The sequence below is a fragment of the Neltuma alba genome, unplaced genomic scaffold (genome assembly GCF_004799145.2).
Source record: "Neltuma alba isolate B1F8T4 unplaced genomic scaffold, ASM479914v2 tig00011941_pilon, whole genome shotgun sequence".
Taxonomy (NCBI): Eukaryota; Viridiplantae; Streptophyta; class Magnoliopsida; order Fabales; family Fabaceae; genus Neltuma; species Neltuma alba.
The window spans coordinates 21,823-39,898 of NW_021636527.1; the positions used below are offsets into that span (position 1 = coordinate 21,823).

At 34.6% G+C, this 18,076-nt stretch overlaps 2 protein-coding genes across 2 annotated transcripts; one reads left to right on the forward strand and one right to left on the reverse strand.

The window, feature by feature from the left end:
• Nucleotides 1-3,535: 3,535 nt before the first annotated feature.
• Nucleotides 3,536-5,153, forward strand: LOC114719747 (gamma conglutin 1-like). Its single transcript, XM_028905276.1, has one exon. It carries the CDS (start codon nt 3,663-3,665, stop codon nt 4,878-4,880), a length of 1,218 nt encoding a protein of 405 aa, XP_028761109.1. The 5' UTR covers nt 3,536-3,662; the 3' UTR covers nt 4,881-5,153.
• A 1,641-nt stretch (nt 5,154-6,794) lies between these two features.
• On the reverse strand, nt 6,795-9,470 carry LOC114719730 (G-type lectin S-receptor-like serine/threonine-protein kinase LECRK2). Its single transcript, XM_028905250.1, has 2 exons — nt 7,025-9,470; nt 6,795-6,968 (listed from the first exon to the last, which is right to left on the reverse strand). Exon 1 carries the CDS (start codon nt 9,468-9,470, stop codon nt 7,059-7,061), a length of 2,412 nt encoding a protein of 803 aa, XP_028761083.1. The 3' UTR covers nt 6,795-6,968; nt 7,025-7,058.
• Nucleotides 9,471-18,076: the final 8,606 nt, after the last annotated feature.

Sequence of the window (18,076 nt, forward strand, 5' to 3'; positions counted from 1 at the left end):
TCAGGGATATTAATGGCACGCTGATCGCTCTTATACCAAAGAAAGAACCCCCAGAAACACTAAAAGACCTCAGACCAATTGGGTTGTGCAACATAGTCTACAAGATAATAACCAAGATTCTTTCTAATAGGATTAAACCTGTTCTCCCTCGAATCATATCTCCTAATCAGTGTAGCTTCGTCCCTAGAAGACACAGTAGTGAGAATATTATTGTGGCACAAGAAGTCATCCACTCCATGCGCACAATGAAGGGGAAAAAAGGCTTTATGGCAATCAAGATTGATTTGGAGAAAGCATACGATCGAGTGAATTAGGGGTTCCTCTCTTCTTGTCTTGAGGAACTGAACTTGCCGACTCATTTTAGAGACATCATTTCAAATTGTGTGGCTTCGGAACATATGCAGCTTCTCTGGAATGGAGACAAAGCAGAAATTTTTTTGCCTTCTCAGGGGTTGAGACAAGGCGATCCTATCCCTCCCTACCTTTTTGTTATATGCATCGAAAAACTAGCCTATCTTATACAGGAAAGTATAGCGAAAAGGCAATGGCATCCCATTCGACTTACAAGAACTGGCCCACCTATTTCCCACTTATTTTTTTGCTGACGACATCATCTTGTTCTCGGAAGCTTCCATCAATCAAGCGGTGGAGATAAATAAATGCTTACATGCGTTCTGTACTAGTTCGGGCATGAAGGTAAATGCTACAAAAATGAGACTCTTCTTCTTTGCGAATGTCAATCACAATAGACGCAAGGAGATAGGTGATCTCTTAGGGTTTACTCAAACTGGTGATCTTGGAAAATATCTTGGCGTCAAGCTTCACCATACGAGGGTCACTAAGGACACCTACAGCGATGTTATTGACCGAGTTAAATCCCACATATCTAAGTGGAAAGCGAGTGCGTTGTCACTAGCTGGACGACACACGCTCATATCCTCAGTGTCGTCGGCGATTCCTGGTTACATGATGCAAACGTCCTTTCTTCCTTCCTCTACCTGCGAGAATCTCGATAGGCTGAATAGGAATTTTTTGTGGGGCAGCTCAGAGGATCGTAGGAAAATTCACTTGGTAGCCTGGGATGATGTGTGCCTGCCGAAGAAGCAAGGTGGCTTAGGGTTGCGCCATGCAAATCATCAGAATCAGTCTTATATGATGAAACTGGGTTGGAATCTTGTGAGGCGTCAAGATGACCTGTGGGTTAAGGTGGTGAGAGACAAATATAAGTGTGGGAATGACCTTATCCCAAAAATTGAATCCAACAGATCGGGCTCGAACATTTGGTTAGGCATAAAAAATACGTGGAAAAAAGTTAGCGAGGGACTTGAGCTTGAGGACAAAGGGTCTATTCGTTGGCGTTGGAATAAAAGTGGTGAGTTTTATGTGAAGTTAGCATATGAGTCTTTAAGGCCACTGGAAGCTACTGAAGACCCGTTTTGGAGGAAGCTTTGGAAGCTACAAATTTCGGAGAGGTGTCGCATGTTTCTTTGGACCGCTGCTCATAAATGCCTGCTGACGAATGCCTCCAAACGAAAGCGTCGGCTCAGCAGTAATGATGTATGTCTAGTTTGTAGTAGTTGCATTGAGGATCTTCTTCATGTACTTCGTGATTGTCATCTGACGAAGAAGTTGTGGCGCGAGCTTGTGCACCCTGCAATTTGGAGAAGGTTCAACGTTTTGGGATTTGACGAATGGTTTAGATGGAATCTTACTATGACTGGTAGCACAGAAGCGGAAGAATGGAGAGCAACCTTCGCTATTGCGTGCTGGTGGATTTGGAGGAGACGGAACCGCTTGCTGTTTGAGCGAAAGGAGAGCTCTAATGCCATGCTTTGTGGAAGCATTAAAGCTATGACTCACAGTGCAAGTGAAGCGCATGCCAAATTCCATAGAGGACGGTCAGCAGTGTCACTATCGGGGGTCAAGGAGGAACGATGGCGTCCACCTCAACTAGGGCAAATCAAAGTTAATGTCGATGGTGCCTATTCCCACAAGACTGGAGCTACTGCATGTGGAGGATTGATCCGCGACAATGAAGGAAGGTTCATAAGAGGCTTCATGTTCAGATTCCAGGAGGGCGACACACTCACAGCAGAGCTTTGGGGCTGCCTGCACGGTCTAAAAATAGCGTGGGATATGGGGTTTCGAGATGTCATTCTTGAATCGGACTCCACTAAAGCAATATCACTGCTGCTTGGGGAGGTTAGCGAACACCACGACGACTCTGTCCTAGTCAAGGAAGCTCAAGGGATGCTAAGTCGAGACTGGCAGATTGATGTGCGGCACGTGAGGAGATGGTATAATGTAGCAACTGATATACTCGCCAAGGAGGGTCTCTCAACTATGATCGGCTTTCACATGATAACTCACGCTTCGGAAGAACTACGGGTAGCTATGTCCAGGGACATGGGTTAATGTAATTCGGTTTTCTGTCTTTTAGTTATCAAAAAAAAAAAACAAGAGAGCTTGTAGGTTTTCCTTTGGCACACTTTAAATACAACGATGAAAAATGAGTTTAAATAGGATTTTAACAAGAAAAATTGAACTGCGTGTTTTAGAACTTAGTTAATTAGTTATCACTTATCAGTTTAACCTCTTTGATTTGTATTCTATATAAGGTAAATCAATTTTCAACTCAATAGTCATCCGATGAAAAAGTTAGAGAGCTTGTAGGCATATATATTCAATCTCATAAAAATTAAACCAAAACAAAAATTAAAGATCCCATCTCATTGCACATCAATAAGAATTTTTTTTGAAGAAAAAGCTCAATTGCTATATTTAATTTGTATGGTATTTTTTTTATATATTTTATATTAAATCATATTTTTTTTATAAGAATGAGAGAAATGGAAGGGAGGGAAAGTAAAATTTTAATGAATTCAATTTAAGAATCGAAAAACTAGGGCTGTAAAATTTTGATAAAATGAAAATGTAAGGTAAAAGAGAACAAAAAATTAACTAAAAAATTTTAACCAAAAATAATCCACTCATATTCTTGTTTTAATATATACTTTAATATAAAAGTTAGTTTATTAATTTGATAAGATTAAAAAAGTTACTAAATTACTTAGTTAAAAGCATATATTACATGATCTTTCTAAAATATTTATATGTATTATTATATTATATGTCAATTTATAAGTGAGAAAATTTATTTAAAAAAAATAAATATAAACATTTTAAAATAATTTAGTAATTTTTTTAATTTTTTCAAATTAGTGGACATTTATGGGCTTAAAGGCTGAAGCAAGAGACGGACAATACCCACATTGACTGGGCCTGAAATGCCAACCCAAAACGCTGGCCTGCATAGATGATATTTTAAAATGATATTTTTGGTAAACCTAACGACCACGAGAAAAGCGATGACTTATCAAACAGCTATGAATGATAAAGCTGTGTGCTGAGTGGCCAACCAGAAATTTACACCCAATAAAGGCAAAGGCGAGCAAATAAGGGAGAAGATAAGCCCCCAACTCCCAAGTCCCAAGTGTTATCTAGTCAGCACAAGCTTAAAAGGTACAAGGCCTTATCCACAACTTTTCGTCTTTTCCCCTCCTAATTGTTCAAGAAGCAGAAAATCGAAGCTTGCGCCCAGACGCGGCGCCTCATCGCAATTCATAACTTCTTCAACTGCCAATCTTTCCTCCTGTATTTCCATGGCTTCCTTTCCTGGTTATCTTCTTCTCTTCTTCTTCGTCCTTAACCTTTCTTATGCTTGTGCCTCCTCTTACCTTCCATTTTCTTTTGTTCTTCCTGTCACGAAAGACCCTTCTACTCTCCAGTACTTGACTTCTCTTTCTTATGGCACTCCTCTTGTGCCTGCCCAGCTTGTGCTTGATCTGGGTGGTTCTTCTCTCTGGATCGATTGTTCATCCAGAAACCTGCCTTCCTCTTCTCTCCGTACCATTCCAAGCCGTTCAATTCAATGCCTGATGGCGAAAAGTCATAACCTTGAGGCTCAGACGCAGCTTCCCGATCAGCGCCAGCCGTGTCAAAGTTTCCCGGAAAATACCATCACAGGGATGATACCCAGAGAAGGAAACCTTGTACGAGACGTCGTGGCTCTCCAATCAGTCGAAACTGGTCAGCCCCTTATCTTCACTTGTTCACTCACTCAGCAATTGAACGGCTTGGCGATTGGAGCTAAAGGTATGGCAGGGCTTGGTGGGGCTCGTAGTTCACTATCATCTCAGATTTTTGATTCAGTCACCGCCCAGAGAAAAATCACTCTTTGCTTCTCTTCTTCATCTGGGGCTGTGTTATTCGGCAGAAACTCGTATGAATCTCAGCCCGAAGGTGAAATTTTCAGATCTCTCACATACACACCCCTATTTACCAACCAAAAGGGATACTTTATCATCGTGAACTCCATCAAAATCGATCGTAGGAGATTGTCTTTGTCACTGCCCAAGGACCAACACACCAGAGGAACGACTCAACTGAGCTCGATTGTGCCTTACACTACCATGGAGAGCTCAATCTATGACACTTTCAAGAAAGCCTATATGAAAGCTGCTTCTGCTATGAACATGACCAGAGTGACTTCAGTGGCACCATTTGAGCTCTGTTTTAGCTCCAAGGGGATTGATAATGTGCCAATGATTGATCTTGTGCTGCAGAGTGAGCTAGTAAAGTGGAGGATATATGGTAGGAATTCGATGGTGCGGTTGAGCAGTGAAGTGATGTGTTTGGGGTTTGTCGATGGAGGATTGAACCCAGAATATCCCATCGTGATAGGAGGATACCAATTGGAAGATGTCATTGTGCAGTTTGATTTGGATACTTCCATGGTGGGATTTAGCTCTTCTCTGTTGTTGAAGCATTCTAGTTGTTCTCACTTCAAATCTGGTTTCACGTCTGCAGAGTCAATTTGAGTGTCACTTACACTTTAGTTTAGTTCTTCTTTGTAGATGATGAAGCTTTCTGCTAAATTTTGTTACCCTATGTATATGAGGTCGATAACTGCTTATTTGCATGGCGAGTATGTGTAAAGAACAACAGTTATGAGGTTCTTCAAAGGGTTAAATCCCTTCTTTTTGTTTTCCTTATATTGACCAGAGAATTAATATATATGATGTCAAAAACTGAGACTACATGATGCAGTTGCAAAATCAGTTAACAGATTCGGATTTCTGTTTGTTTGATCATTGCTTCATGGAAGCTTCTCTGAAGAATCTCTCATCAACCTTTATTTTTACTAAAGCCAAATATGTCTAAAGAAAAATGACTTTAGTATTCCCTGATTGCTGGCCTCATGGAATGCAAGACTTGAACTTTTCTAAGGAGGCATGTTCTTTGCATCTTTCATTTCTATCAGAGATCTTATTGAAGATTTAATTGTAAAAGCGTCTGAGATCTCAGAAAAGTCCTGTACATTTGTGAAATATTTCTGTAACAAGTTTTGAGTTCAATTCAAGGAAGACAACGAGTAAAAACTGATACGTCAGTTCGGTTCACTTGGCTCCGTTTCTTGACGCAAGTGGCTTTTATTTTGTTTTGGTAACTGGGACAACAATACGAACTTTGGAGACCAATTAGATGAACATAATCACTAGAAAACATGAATTTATTGAGAAGGTTTTGGACATGGAAATTGCATGGTGGATCAGGGACATTTGGTACATCCATAAGTCTTTCAAGCAACAAATGAAGTTCCCTATCTTACAAGCAATTGCATGTGCAATAAATCTTCAACGCCATCTTTCTCGTTTTCAGCATCCAGGTCAAAGTTCCTTCTTCAACCAATGAGTTTCAGTAACAAAACTCTTCAAGATATGTGAACATTCACTTCCACAGAAATGGGCGTATTTTTGAACTATTCATATGCAATGTACACTTTAGTTCCCCTTATAGCTATTGTACGTGGTTAAAGGGTGTAAGAATCATCAACATGAGATTTTGAATCTCCATGTCATAGCCTATAATTTGAATGCTGCATTTTTCATGCAAGAGTCCAACTTTAAACATGAAAAGGAAGCTCTCAGGTCTCACATCTCGTTCTATGTTCAAGATCAAATGAATAGAACCTACCTACCCGTGCCGCTCGAATGTTAGCTCTCGCTTCTCCACATCAAACATGAAAAGGAAGCTCTCAGGTCTCATATCTCGTTCTATGTTCAAGATCAAATGAATAGGACCTACCTACCAGTGCCACTCGAATGTTAGCTCTCGCTTCTCCACATCTGTGTCTTGTGTCTTGGACTCGACTCTCAATGCGTTCTCTACTCTTAATCCATTCCCTCAAAGCTAAGTTTCAGCTATCTCATTGCCACTCCATTATTAGTTTGGCTTTTAGCTTTGAAGTAATCATTTTATAAAATTTGCTTCTCTGTTTTTTCCCCGTGATCAAGACCTTGAGTGTCTGCGGGCTTTTGGTTTATTGGGATAGAGATGCTGTAATGAATAGTGGGTGTCTGTGTATGGACTATGGTTTTTGCTGTGATTAAGCTTGTTGATCTCATATGAGCCACTAAATCCATTTCAATGGGGTGTGGAACTAGCATATGAGTGGAGGCGTAACACCTTATCAATAAAACACGTAAACTTAGACAATCTCTAATATAAAGCAAGTTCTAACGCAATGGGCATCCCTAGAACAATTTTGAGCATATCATTGGGCTTCAAGCCCAAGTTAACAAACATTACACAAAAACATCATGTTATGAGGCCTATATTACAAAAAGTGAGATTTATAAGTTCAAGAGGTTTTACCACCGAATAATCTTGTCTTTTGGGATGAGCTCTCCCTATTGACTTGTGTTCATAATATTAGTACTTTCATTAAAAGGTTGATTAAAAAAGAGTCATGTCTCCTCATTTAAGCAACAAAAACACAATAAATCAAGTCATTTAAGAAACATGACAATATTTTAGTTCTATTTAAAAAAACACACTCATAATTATTCTCATCTTCCTACGTAATAAACACAGAGGGCAATGCATAGTCACTCACATACCCATGTTTATCAAGCACCAAGAGCATAAATCATTGATGAACTTGGACTCCTAAAAGATGCACAGAGAAAGTAGATGATAATTATTTGTTGGAAGGCCTAACATTCATTGGCAAAGGATGGTAGATCGGGAGGATTTGGCACATCCATGAATCCTTCAAGCATTTGCACAACTTGCTTCATCGTGGGTCTTGCTGATGGATCCTCTTGAACGCACCAGATACCGATCTTCAGATACTCTCCAAAACTCTTGATGTCAATTTGAGCTTCCTTATCTTCTTCCACTAATAGGTCCAATCTCCAATGGTGAAGGCAATCATATGCCCAATCTATTAGTACCATCTTATTCTCATCTTCAACATTCACATCAAAGCTCTTTCTGCAACAAATGAGTTCTACTAATAGAACTCCAAAGCTATAAACATCCACCTTCATGGTAATCGGCTTGTTTTTGAACCACTCAGCCGCAACATACCCTTTAGTTCCCCTAATTGCCGTTGTAGTTACAGTCTGGTCAATCATCAAAAGCTTTGCTAAACCGAAATCTGAAATTTTAGCTGTGTAAGAGTCATCAAGCAATACATTTTGAGGTTTGATATCACAATGTATGATCTGAGATCTGCACTCTTCATGCAAGTACAAAAGTCCTTTAGCTGTTCCTATTGCAATTTGCACCCTTTGATACCAACTTGGCCTTTCTCCTTCAAAAAGAAAACTTGCTAAAGTTCCCTTACTCATGAACTCATAGACAAGCAGCCTATGCTCACCTTCATTGCAAAATCCCAAAAGTTGCACCAAATTCCTATGGTGTGTTTGACCAATTGCACTCACTTCTGCTTCAAATTCCTTCTCATTTTCATTCACCATTTTTAGTTTTTTAACAGCAACAAGGTTTCCTGGAATGTCTGGCAAAACTCCTTTGTAAACAGTAGAAAATGCACCACGACCCAATTCTTCTGCGAACCCATTTGTTCCTTCCATTAGCTCTTTATAAGTGAAATTTCTAAGATTCATCCTTGGCTTAACTGAACCAACTTCGGGCTTCTTATGATTACTGTGACCAAACCAGTACACAACCACACAAACTGCCACTGACAAGAGCAAGTTCAAGAATACAGAACTTCCTAAAAGTGTTGAACCAATAATAATCAATTTTGATCTATCATTCTTCACATAAATAATTTCAGGATTCAAAGGAGAATAATTATCTTTTCTTATTTTAATCAGAGCCTTCCCTCCAAATGATGACACATTCTTTCCATTTCTGAGAGGTAGGCTCACCTTCCAACATTCCCCATCTCTGAAAACAACAAGTGCACAATGACAATCATCTAAACAAGCTTGTCTACACCAATCCTCACCTACTGGTGTGAAGTAATCATAGTCAGGACCTGGAAAATTTATTTGTTCCATCTCAGTGAAATTAAAGAGATGTGCTTCTGAAGAAGTTCCATTACAACTCTGTGGAGCAAAGTTTTGTTTGCATCCTTTCATCACATCGTTTGGATCAATGAAGATATAACCATATGGACAAAGGCAACTTTTCATCCCACTATCAAAGGTACAGTAGCTGTTGAATCCACAAGCTCCGCTTCCTTGTCTATCAGTAATGTTAGAGCAAATATCCTCTGGTATGTTGGAGTAAACTGACCAGGACATGGGCCAACTTCCGGCACTGGTACTATTACCCTTGGGATAGATATAGTGCTTAAAAACTCCATCATAATCAATAATAGCTCTGTGATAGAAATCTTGTGTGGATGGAGCATTTAATGATAACTTTGCGGCTATACTTTTATTACTGCTCTGAACAAATATAGAGCCTGTTTGGTTGAAGACCAGTGAGAAGCCATCACCCAAAGCCGCGGAATTCCAATAGGGCAAATTTGCCGCTGTCGATGGAGAATGGGTTGTTCGAAGCACAAGATTCCCATCTTCTTGGAGTCTAAGCTGAAATTTCCCTGTCGAAAAATTATTTTGCGAATAGCGCGAAACAATTTCACTAGGAGAATTTAAAACCTGTCCTGGTAGAATTGTATCAGTGGGATGATCAAAGCTTTGCCACAATGGTTGAGATCGTTGACCAAATAGCACAAAGTTACCAGTATCAAGCATTTGTGCATAACCAACGTCACCACTTCCAGAATTGCCACCACTCCAAATCTGGGAACCTTTGGGATCAAGTAACTGGAGCCAACCATCTGATTTGATCTCAACTTTGGAACCTTTTGACACAACAAGTGCATCACCTATGTCATTCTTGGCTGACCAAACGATAGTGTTCTCTGGAATTTTGTTGAACCAGATGGCTAGTAAGAAACCATTTGTTTTCTCAATTTGTTTGAAACCAAATGCATAATCATCAGATGATGAAGGCCAGAAGGAGCCATTTTCCCCTGCAGTGAGAACACTGCCCCAGGGTAAATTCTTAGAAGCTTGAGCGGCTACAGAATGCGAAAGCAAGGCAAGCAAGAGAGACAACAAGATTGGATATGGCTTCTCAAAAGCCATTTGATGAAAGCACGGGAATTTGATTTTATCAAAAACAAATGCTTTTCCTCAAGAGTAATAATTAACTAACAATTGTTTCTTCATATAAGTACCGGAGAATAATGAGGATCTACGTAGACCCTTTTATGCAAAATATGCCAAGCAAAGTATAGTTTGAAATTTTCCTAGAAACTCATATGTTTGTCATTTAGGAAAAAATCAAATCCCTTCTGGAAAACATTATGTCCGTCGACTCCAAAAGTCTATGCTTCACCGTTTCCTAAACGGTGCCGAAATGAAGAATCTCAGAAAAATTAGTGCCTTTCCAACATGCAATGACAAAGCTTTAGGATAAGATGAAATGCTCACTTATGATTTTCTAATTATTAAATTGTTTAAGTTTTTAAAAAATCTTTCATTTTTCAAATTGTGTTGAAAAGCAATTAATCTGCATTCAGCAGTCTACGAACCATTTATTTTCTTAGGGCAAATTATCGTGGCACATTTCAAATGATAGCTTACTTCTGATTTTTCAAAAAGATGCAATTAATGCATTGAGCATCTTAATTTTTTATTTAATGCATTCAATTAATATACTTAATAAAACTGATTGGCTAAATGCATGATTGAAACATCAATTCTGTCAGAAGTTACAAATTTAGTCAGAAGTGAAAAGGAGAACAGAAATACTAAATTTGTATTTTATATTGTGAGAAGCATGTTGCGTGTTAACTATTTTTGTATTAGTCATTTCATTTTCATTGGGCTTAGGACATTTTAGTCCTTAAACTATTCTTTTATGAATACCAATTATTCTAAACTAATGTTAATCCTCCTTTCCATATTCGTTAATTATTTGGACCATTAGGCACTGTTTGGTATGATGGAGTGAATTTCTAGGGAATGGGAGTGAGATTGAAATTAGTAGTGGGATTACGATTTAAAATTACGTTGAAGTTTCTTATCTTATTTTTGTCCGGAGAAGAACACAAGTTTCAATTCCCAAAATTATTTTTAATTGTTGTAAGATTTTCTTGTCATTATAGTAGTTGAGAGTAATTCTTTCAATTAAAATTTATATTTTCTTCTAAAGACAAATACTCCTATTTAAAAACATCTTTGAAAGTATCGAACACCTTGAGGAAAAAATCAACTCGGTGTCGGAAAGTAATTTAGGACCATTCATTTCTAGGGGGTGTTTGGGTTCCAACCCAAACCATGGTTTGGGGACCCAAATCATGGTTTGGGAAAATATCTCCCAAACACCCTTATAAAAACCAATGGGAAAAGAAAATTTTTTTTACTTTTGGAAAAAAAAGAGAGAGTATGAGAGCCTATAGGATATGTATCTTATTGTTTTTTTTATAAACATTTTTTAATAAATATATTTAATCTTATATCTTATAAATATATATACATATTAATTAATTATTAATTATATTATCTCATGTATTATTAATTATGTTAATAAAAAATATATTATTAACAATTTTATTCCTTCAAATTAAAATATATCATAAAATATATTTTTTCTGTAAGTATCATATTAACTTATGCCTTTTTTAGTAATTTGTACATGTAAAAAGTGTTTATGGTAACAACTATCCAAACACTCTCACTTCTCAGAATCATTTTTTCACAAAATCTATTTTTCTCGGAATCTATTCTCTAGAAGCTATTCTCCAAACCATGGTTTGGTTATATCCAAACACCCCTTAAGACAAACAGTAGACTTTGATTTTTCAACTTTGAGTATCAATTATTTTTAAAAAAATCTAATACAAATATATATGAGCTGTAATGGGTAAATGAGCCTGAAGATAATTAAAACCTATATATAGAAAATAGAATTAATTCAATATATTATTGAGGAATTCTTACATGCATCAGGAGTGTATCGTAATTTGTGCTCTTGACAAATAAAATCCTCCAAATCAAATGGTGGGACCCATATTTATTGCAGGTTTTTATATATCCTTTTCCTCATGCACGCTCTCTCTCTCATCTCTCAACTATCCCTCTTTTTTTGGTTTAATTTTTTGGGGAAATCACAAATAAAGACCCTTGAATTAGCAAAATCACTCTATGGTCACCTGAATATGCCAAATTACCATGAGGGACCCGGTCTCAAATTGTAATTATGAAATCATGACCAAATTACCAAAATACCCCTCTTTAATTTTTTTTTTAAAAAAAGAAAGCCACTGCCTCACCGGAATCCGGCCACCGGCGCCGGAGCTCCGGCGGCCGCTTCCGGCCACTGTCGGCAGCCGGACCCCGGCGTCCGGCCACCGGAGCTCCGGCACCGGCGGCCACTTCCGACGGCCTTCCTTTGTTTTTTTTTTTTGTAACTGTTTTTTTTTAAATAGTGAGGGAAGTGAGGTTGGGGGGATTTGATCCCCCAACCTAATGCTTCCCAAAATAAGGAATGACCATTGAGCCAACAAATTTTTGTTAACATTATGATGCAAAAAAATATATAAGTTAACTCATTTACTCTTGTTCCAGGTGATGACAACAATACATTTAAAAATAACAAGTTCTGATTATAAAATAACAAGTTTGGGATTAAATTTTAACAACACGTTTTTTTTTATAACAAAACACTTTGTTTCAAGTGATAACCACAATACATTTAAAAATAACAAGTTCTGATTATAAAATAACAAGTTTGGGATTAAAATTTAACAACACGTTTTTTTTATAACAAAACACTTTGTTTCAAGTGATAACAACAATACATTTAAAAATAACAAGTTCTGATTATAAAATAACAAGTTTGGGATTAAAATTTAACAACACGTTTTTTTTTATAACAAAACACTTTGTTTCAAGTGATAACAACAATACATTTAAAAATAACAAGTTCTGATTATAAGATAACAAGTTTGGGATTAAAATTTAACAACACGTTTTTTTTTATAACAAAACACTTTGTTTCAAGTGATAACAACAATACATTTAAAAATAACAAGTTCTGATTATAAGATAATAAGTCTGGGATTAAAATTTAACAACACGTTTTTTTATAACAATTAATTATTTTATACTTTTAAAAAATAAATTATTTATAACTTATAAAAAATATTTTAAATATATTTATTTCTCTAAAAAATACTTTTTAATCTGTATATCTATACAACTCATTATAAATCAAACTACTTCTTATAAATTATAAAGTATTTATAATAAGGCATTTTTAATCTATTAATCATAGTATAAATTTTATATTATAAAAAAACATGTTGTTAAATTTTAATCTCAGACTTATTATCTTATAATCAGAACTTGTTATTTTTAAATGTATTGTTGTTATCACTTGAAACAAAGTGTGTTGTTATAAAAAAAAACGTGTTGTTAAATTTTAATCCCAAACTTGTTATTTTATAATCAGAACTTGTTATTTTTAAATGTATTGTTGTTATCACTTGAAACAAAGTGTTTTGTTATAAAAAAAAACGTGTTGTTAAAATTTAATCCCAAACTTGTTATTTTATAATCAAAACTTGTTATTTTTAAATGTATTGTTGTCATCACCTAGAACAAGAGTAAATAAGTTAACTTATATATTTTTTTGCATCATAATGTTAACAAAAATTTGTTGGCTCAATGGTCATTCCTTATTTTGGGAAGCATTAGGTTGGGGGATCAAATCCCCCCAACCTCACTTCCCCCACTATTTAAAAAAAAAAAGTTGCAAAAAAAAAAAACAAAGGAAGGCCGCCGGAAGCGGCCGCCGACGCCGGAGCTCCGGCGGCCGGACCTCAGTGTCCGGCCGGAAGCGGTCGCCGGAGCTCCGGCGCCGGTGGCCGGATTCCGGTGAGGCAGTGGCTTTCTTTTTTAAAAAAAAAATAAAGAGGGGTATTTTGGTAATTTGACCATGATTTCATAATTACAATTTGAGACCGGGTCCCTCATGGTAATTTGGCATATTCAGGTGACCATAGAGTGATTTTTCTAATTCGAGGGTCTTTATTTGTGATTCTCCCTAATTTTTTCACTCTCCCTAATAAAACTTCTTCCACCCGCTTTAATTTTTATTTTTCTATTTTATTTTCGCACGCGCTCACACACTCCCCCTCCGTCCCTCTCTCTATTTCTTCATTTTTAATTTTATTTAATCTCTCATTTAAATACTAGGGTTGCTTTTCTAAATCAAAAATTCTATAATAATTATATAAAAATTAAATTTTAAAGTATTTTGGATACATAATTTATATTTTACAACCCAGCCTTTAAATTTTTTCTCAACTTTTTAAAATTCTTTTCTCTTTTATGGTTTATTTTATGTTGACATGTGAAAATTATAAACAGGGAATCAAACTAAATAAAATATGCAGTTAGGTCTTTTTTTTAACTTCAATGACATACATTTGCTTATAATAATTTGTGTTTATAAAAGTATTTTTGTTTTTCTTCATTTTTTTATGAGATCACTGTTGCATTAATATTTTAGTCAAAAAAAAGTAATTCTTCTTGAACCAAAAAAGTGAATTTTCAAAACTGTTTTGCAGTTTTATTGATATTCACGGATGATATAGCTTTTGTTTACAAAAATATTTTATTTTTTCTTTTTTTTATTAAATTGGCGAAACAATTATATTTTGATAAAAAGGTATACCTTCTCCATTTCAATGTTTTTAGTAATATAATGCTACTTTCTAGCTCCAGTTAAAACTTAAAACACAGTGCTATTACTTAAATTATAGAGTAAATAAAATTAAAAATGAAGAGAGAAAGTGAGTGTATGTGAAAATAAAATAGAGAGATAAAACTTAAAGTGAGAGGAAGAAGATTTATTAGGGAGAAAGAGAAAATTAAATCAAAATGAAAGAGGGAGAGTTGAGAGATGGAAGAGAGAGAGCGCGTTTGGAAAGAAAAGAGATATATAAAAGCCAGCAACAAATATGAGTCCTACCATGTGATTTGGAGGACTTCTATTTGTCAAAGCACAAGTTACGTAGAATTCCTCTACATTATTTGACGGGGTCACTTTTAAACTTTTTTTTAGTAAGAAATCAAATATTTGATGTCATAAAGGACTGAAAATGTGTGGAGCACGAAATGAAAATTTGAAAACAAAAACTCAAGTTGAAAAACATCTTTTTTATTTCGAAAAAAGATGCCTTATGAGAAATTACTCCAAAGTTCTTAAAGAAAACTTGTTCTTTTTCTTTTTTTAATAAATATTGTTGAAACATTTATATGGACTTTAGAGTTTAGACTTTAGACCAACTGGGGATACAAGCTGCAGCGTTGTCCTTTAAATTAAGGCTAATGTGGTAAAAACCATAAAAGATCATATAGCTGGGGCTTGTAATCCAATTATGATAAGGTTTTTTAGGTGAGATTTTTTTTTTTTTGGACTCAAGGTTTTTCATGTGAGATTGCACAATGAGTTTTTCAAAAATCTTTCATTTTTCAAACTGCGTTGAAAAGTAATTAATCTGCATGTTGCAGACTACGAAGTACGAACCATTTATTTTTTTAGACAAATTGTCGTGGCACATTTCAAATGATAGCTTAATTGGATGAACTTCTTCTTCTTTTTCTTCTTTTTTTATTAGAAGTAATCATATTTAAAACATTATTCGGTACTAAATGGGGAGAGGAATGTCTCCACTAACCCCTCTCTCCACTTCCTCTTCGCTTAATATTTTCATCATTAGATTAAATTTCAATGGTTAAGATTTATTTTATAAAAATATTATTAAAATATTAAATATTAAATAATAAAAAATATATAAATAAATTTATACCATTAAGTGTTAAAATTTGATATATAAGTAGTTTAATATGATAAATTTTTATTATATTTAATATTATAATAATATTTTTACTCAATTTTAAATCTCAACCATTAGAAGTTAATCTAATGATGGAGACATTAAGTGGAGAGGAAGTGAAGAGAGAAGTTAGTAGAGACATTCTTCTCCCTAATAAATATAGGTACCTCTTCTATACGTTGTGGGAACTAACTTCTTCCGGTGGATGCAACCTACCATTCGTAACTCATAATTTTTTTAAAAAAGATGCAATTAATGCATTGAGCATCTTGATTTTTTATTTAATTCATCTAAGTAATGTATTTGACACTGATAGGCTAAATGTATGATTGAAATATGACTTCTGTGACAAGTTAGAATTTAGTCAGTAGTGAAAAGAATAACAGAAATACTAAATTTGTATTTTATATTGTGAGAAGCATGTTGGATGTTAACTATTTTTGCATCAGTGACTTCATTTTAATTGGGTTTAGGACATTTTAGTTCCTAAACTATTCTTTTATGAACACCAGTTATCCTAAATTAATATTGATCCTCCTATTTTATTTAGACCATTAGGCATGTTTTGGTATGATGGAGTGAATTTCAAGGGAATGGGAGTCAGATTGAGATTGGTACGGGGATTGAGATTTAAAATTACATTCAAGCTATTGAATGTTGAATGTTGATTAATATGAGAAGTTATCACATTCTTATAAGAATAAGAATACAAATTCAAATTTTGAAAAACACACTTGTTGATACCGACAAACACTCTAGTCCTCGAAAAACTTAATCAAATAAAAAATATATATCATTTGGTATGTTTTGGGGTTACTCATGGGATTGATGAATTAAAAGAAAAGAAAATAAAATTCAAAATATGAAAAACCTAAAATACCCATATCTCCTAAACTGCTCCTCTCGAGTTATGGTTGCGGGCTCACTGTTTACAGAGTGATTGCAGCTAGCAACTATGCTGACCAGAAGAAGACACATGTGCGATTGACGAAAGAGACCCTTTGCAACTCTGTCCCCCAATCCATGGCCTCTAAATGTTCAATCCCAGGCCTGGTTTTCCAATGCCAAGACTGCTAAAGCAGTCGTACCAAACATGACTAAATTAATTCCGGTTAAAAAAAAGGGAGGACTAAATTAACAACATCAATACCAAGTTACCAATAGTCCAATACCCTCACACCATACAGGTCTTAGCTTCCCAGAAAAATTATGTAAAAACTCCCCAAGAAAACTATAAATAAATACCCACATAAAAATTAATACTAATAAAGTTTCAAAAAATTATAGATAAATAAATCAAATAATTTTTTACTTATATAAAAGACATAAATGCTATTTTAACTCGTCACTGTGGCTGACTACTGGGTGACCATACAATTATCATTGTTCCTGACAACAATAGTCAGTTGTAATAATAATAAAAATAGATATTATTATTATTATTTACACGAGTAAATATGAGCTTTCAAGATTTTAAGAAGGGAATATAAATATTTAAATACTAGAAAAATTTTAATGACAATTGAACAATTTGAACTGCTATCATTATTTACTATATTAAAACTTGTTATTACAAGATATTTAGATAATGTTTGGTTTGTCAAAAAGTACTTTAAAAATGTGGTTTCATATAAATTGAAACAAAATTCTCATTATACATTTACTTTGTATATTTAAAGATTACTTTAAAAAAAAACACGTAGATTTTTTAGTCATAGTGTATTTCTTTTGAGACAGTACTTTATAATTCTCTCAATTAAATTTATATTTTCTTCTACACAGTCAAATACTCTTACCTAAGAACATCTTTAAAAGTGGGTAACACGTTGAGGAAAAAATCAACTCGCTGTCGGAAATTAATTTAGCGACCATTCATTTGTTGGCCAAAGGGTACAAGGTCCGAAGACCTTGATTTTTCAAAAGGTGCAATGCATTATGATTTAGGGACCCTTCATTTGTTAGCCAAACAGTACAAGATCCGAAGACTTTGATTTTTCAAAGGTGCAATGCATAATGGCTTTATGAGGATCACTTTTTTGGGGAAAAAAAAAACTAATACAAATATATATATGAGCTGTAATTGGCAAAATGAGCTTGAAGATAACTAAAACCTATATATAGAAAATAGAATAAATTCAATACATTATTTGATGGAGGTTACCTTTGAACTTTTTTTAGTAAGAAATCAAATATTTGATGTCATAAAGGACTAAAAATGTGGAGCACAATATGAAAATTTGAAACAACTCAAGTTGAATATCTTCTTCTCTTTTTCTCATTTTGATGAAATACGCATTGTGAGAAATTACTTCAAAGTTCAAAGTTCATGAAGGAAACTTGTTCTTTTCCTTCTTTTAATAAATGCTATTGAAACCTTACATGAACCTTAGAGTTTAGACTTTAGACCAACTGGGCGCACAAGCTGCATTATTGTCCTTTAGATTAAGGCCAACATGGTAAAAATCATAAAGGATCATGTAGAGTTTAGACTTTTGATCCCCGTCACAACGAAATAAGCACAATATATTTATTGTTATGATAAAATCTGAACCGTTTAAAATCTGACTTAAACAATTTAAATTTAAAATTTTTAGTCTGCGATTTTTCAATGGTAATTTTTTAAAGAGGTAACAATTATAGAATTTTTTTATTTTAAATTTTATATCTATTAAAATAAAAAAAATTCAAAACATAAAAAATAATAATAAACTATTAAAAATTGATATAAATGATCTAAACTGAGATCAGCATTCCATACTCATCTGTTTAATGAGCACACAATGTAACGTGCTCCATCCCAACTGCATGCAAAAACTTTCATATAAAGACTTCTTTAAGTAT

Coding starts and splice junctions, on each gene's coding strand:
- LOC114719747 (XM_028905276.1), top strand. CDS start 3,663: ATGGCTTCCTTTCCTGGTTATCTTCTTCTCTTCTTCTTCGTCCTTAAC.
- LOC114719730 (XM_028905250.1), bottom strand. CDS start 9,470: ATGGCTTTTGAGAAGCCATATCCAATCTTGTTGTCTCTCTTGCTTGCC.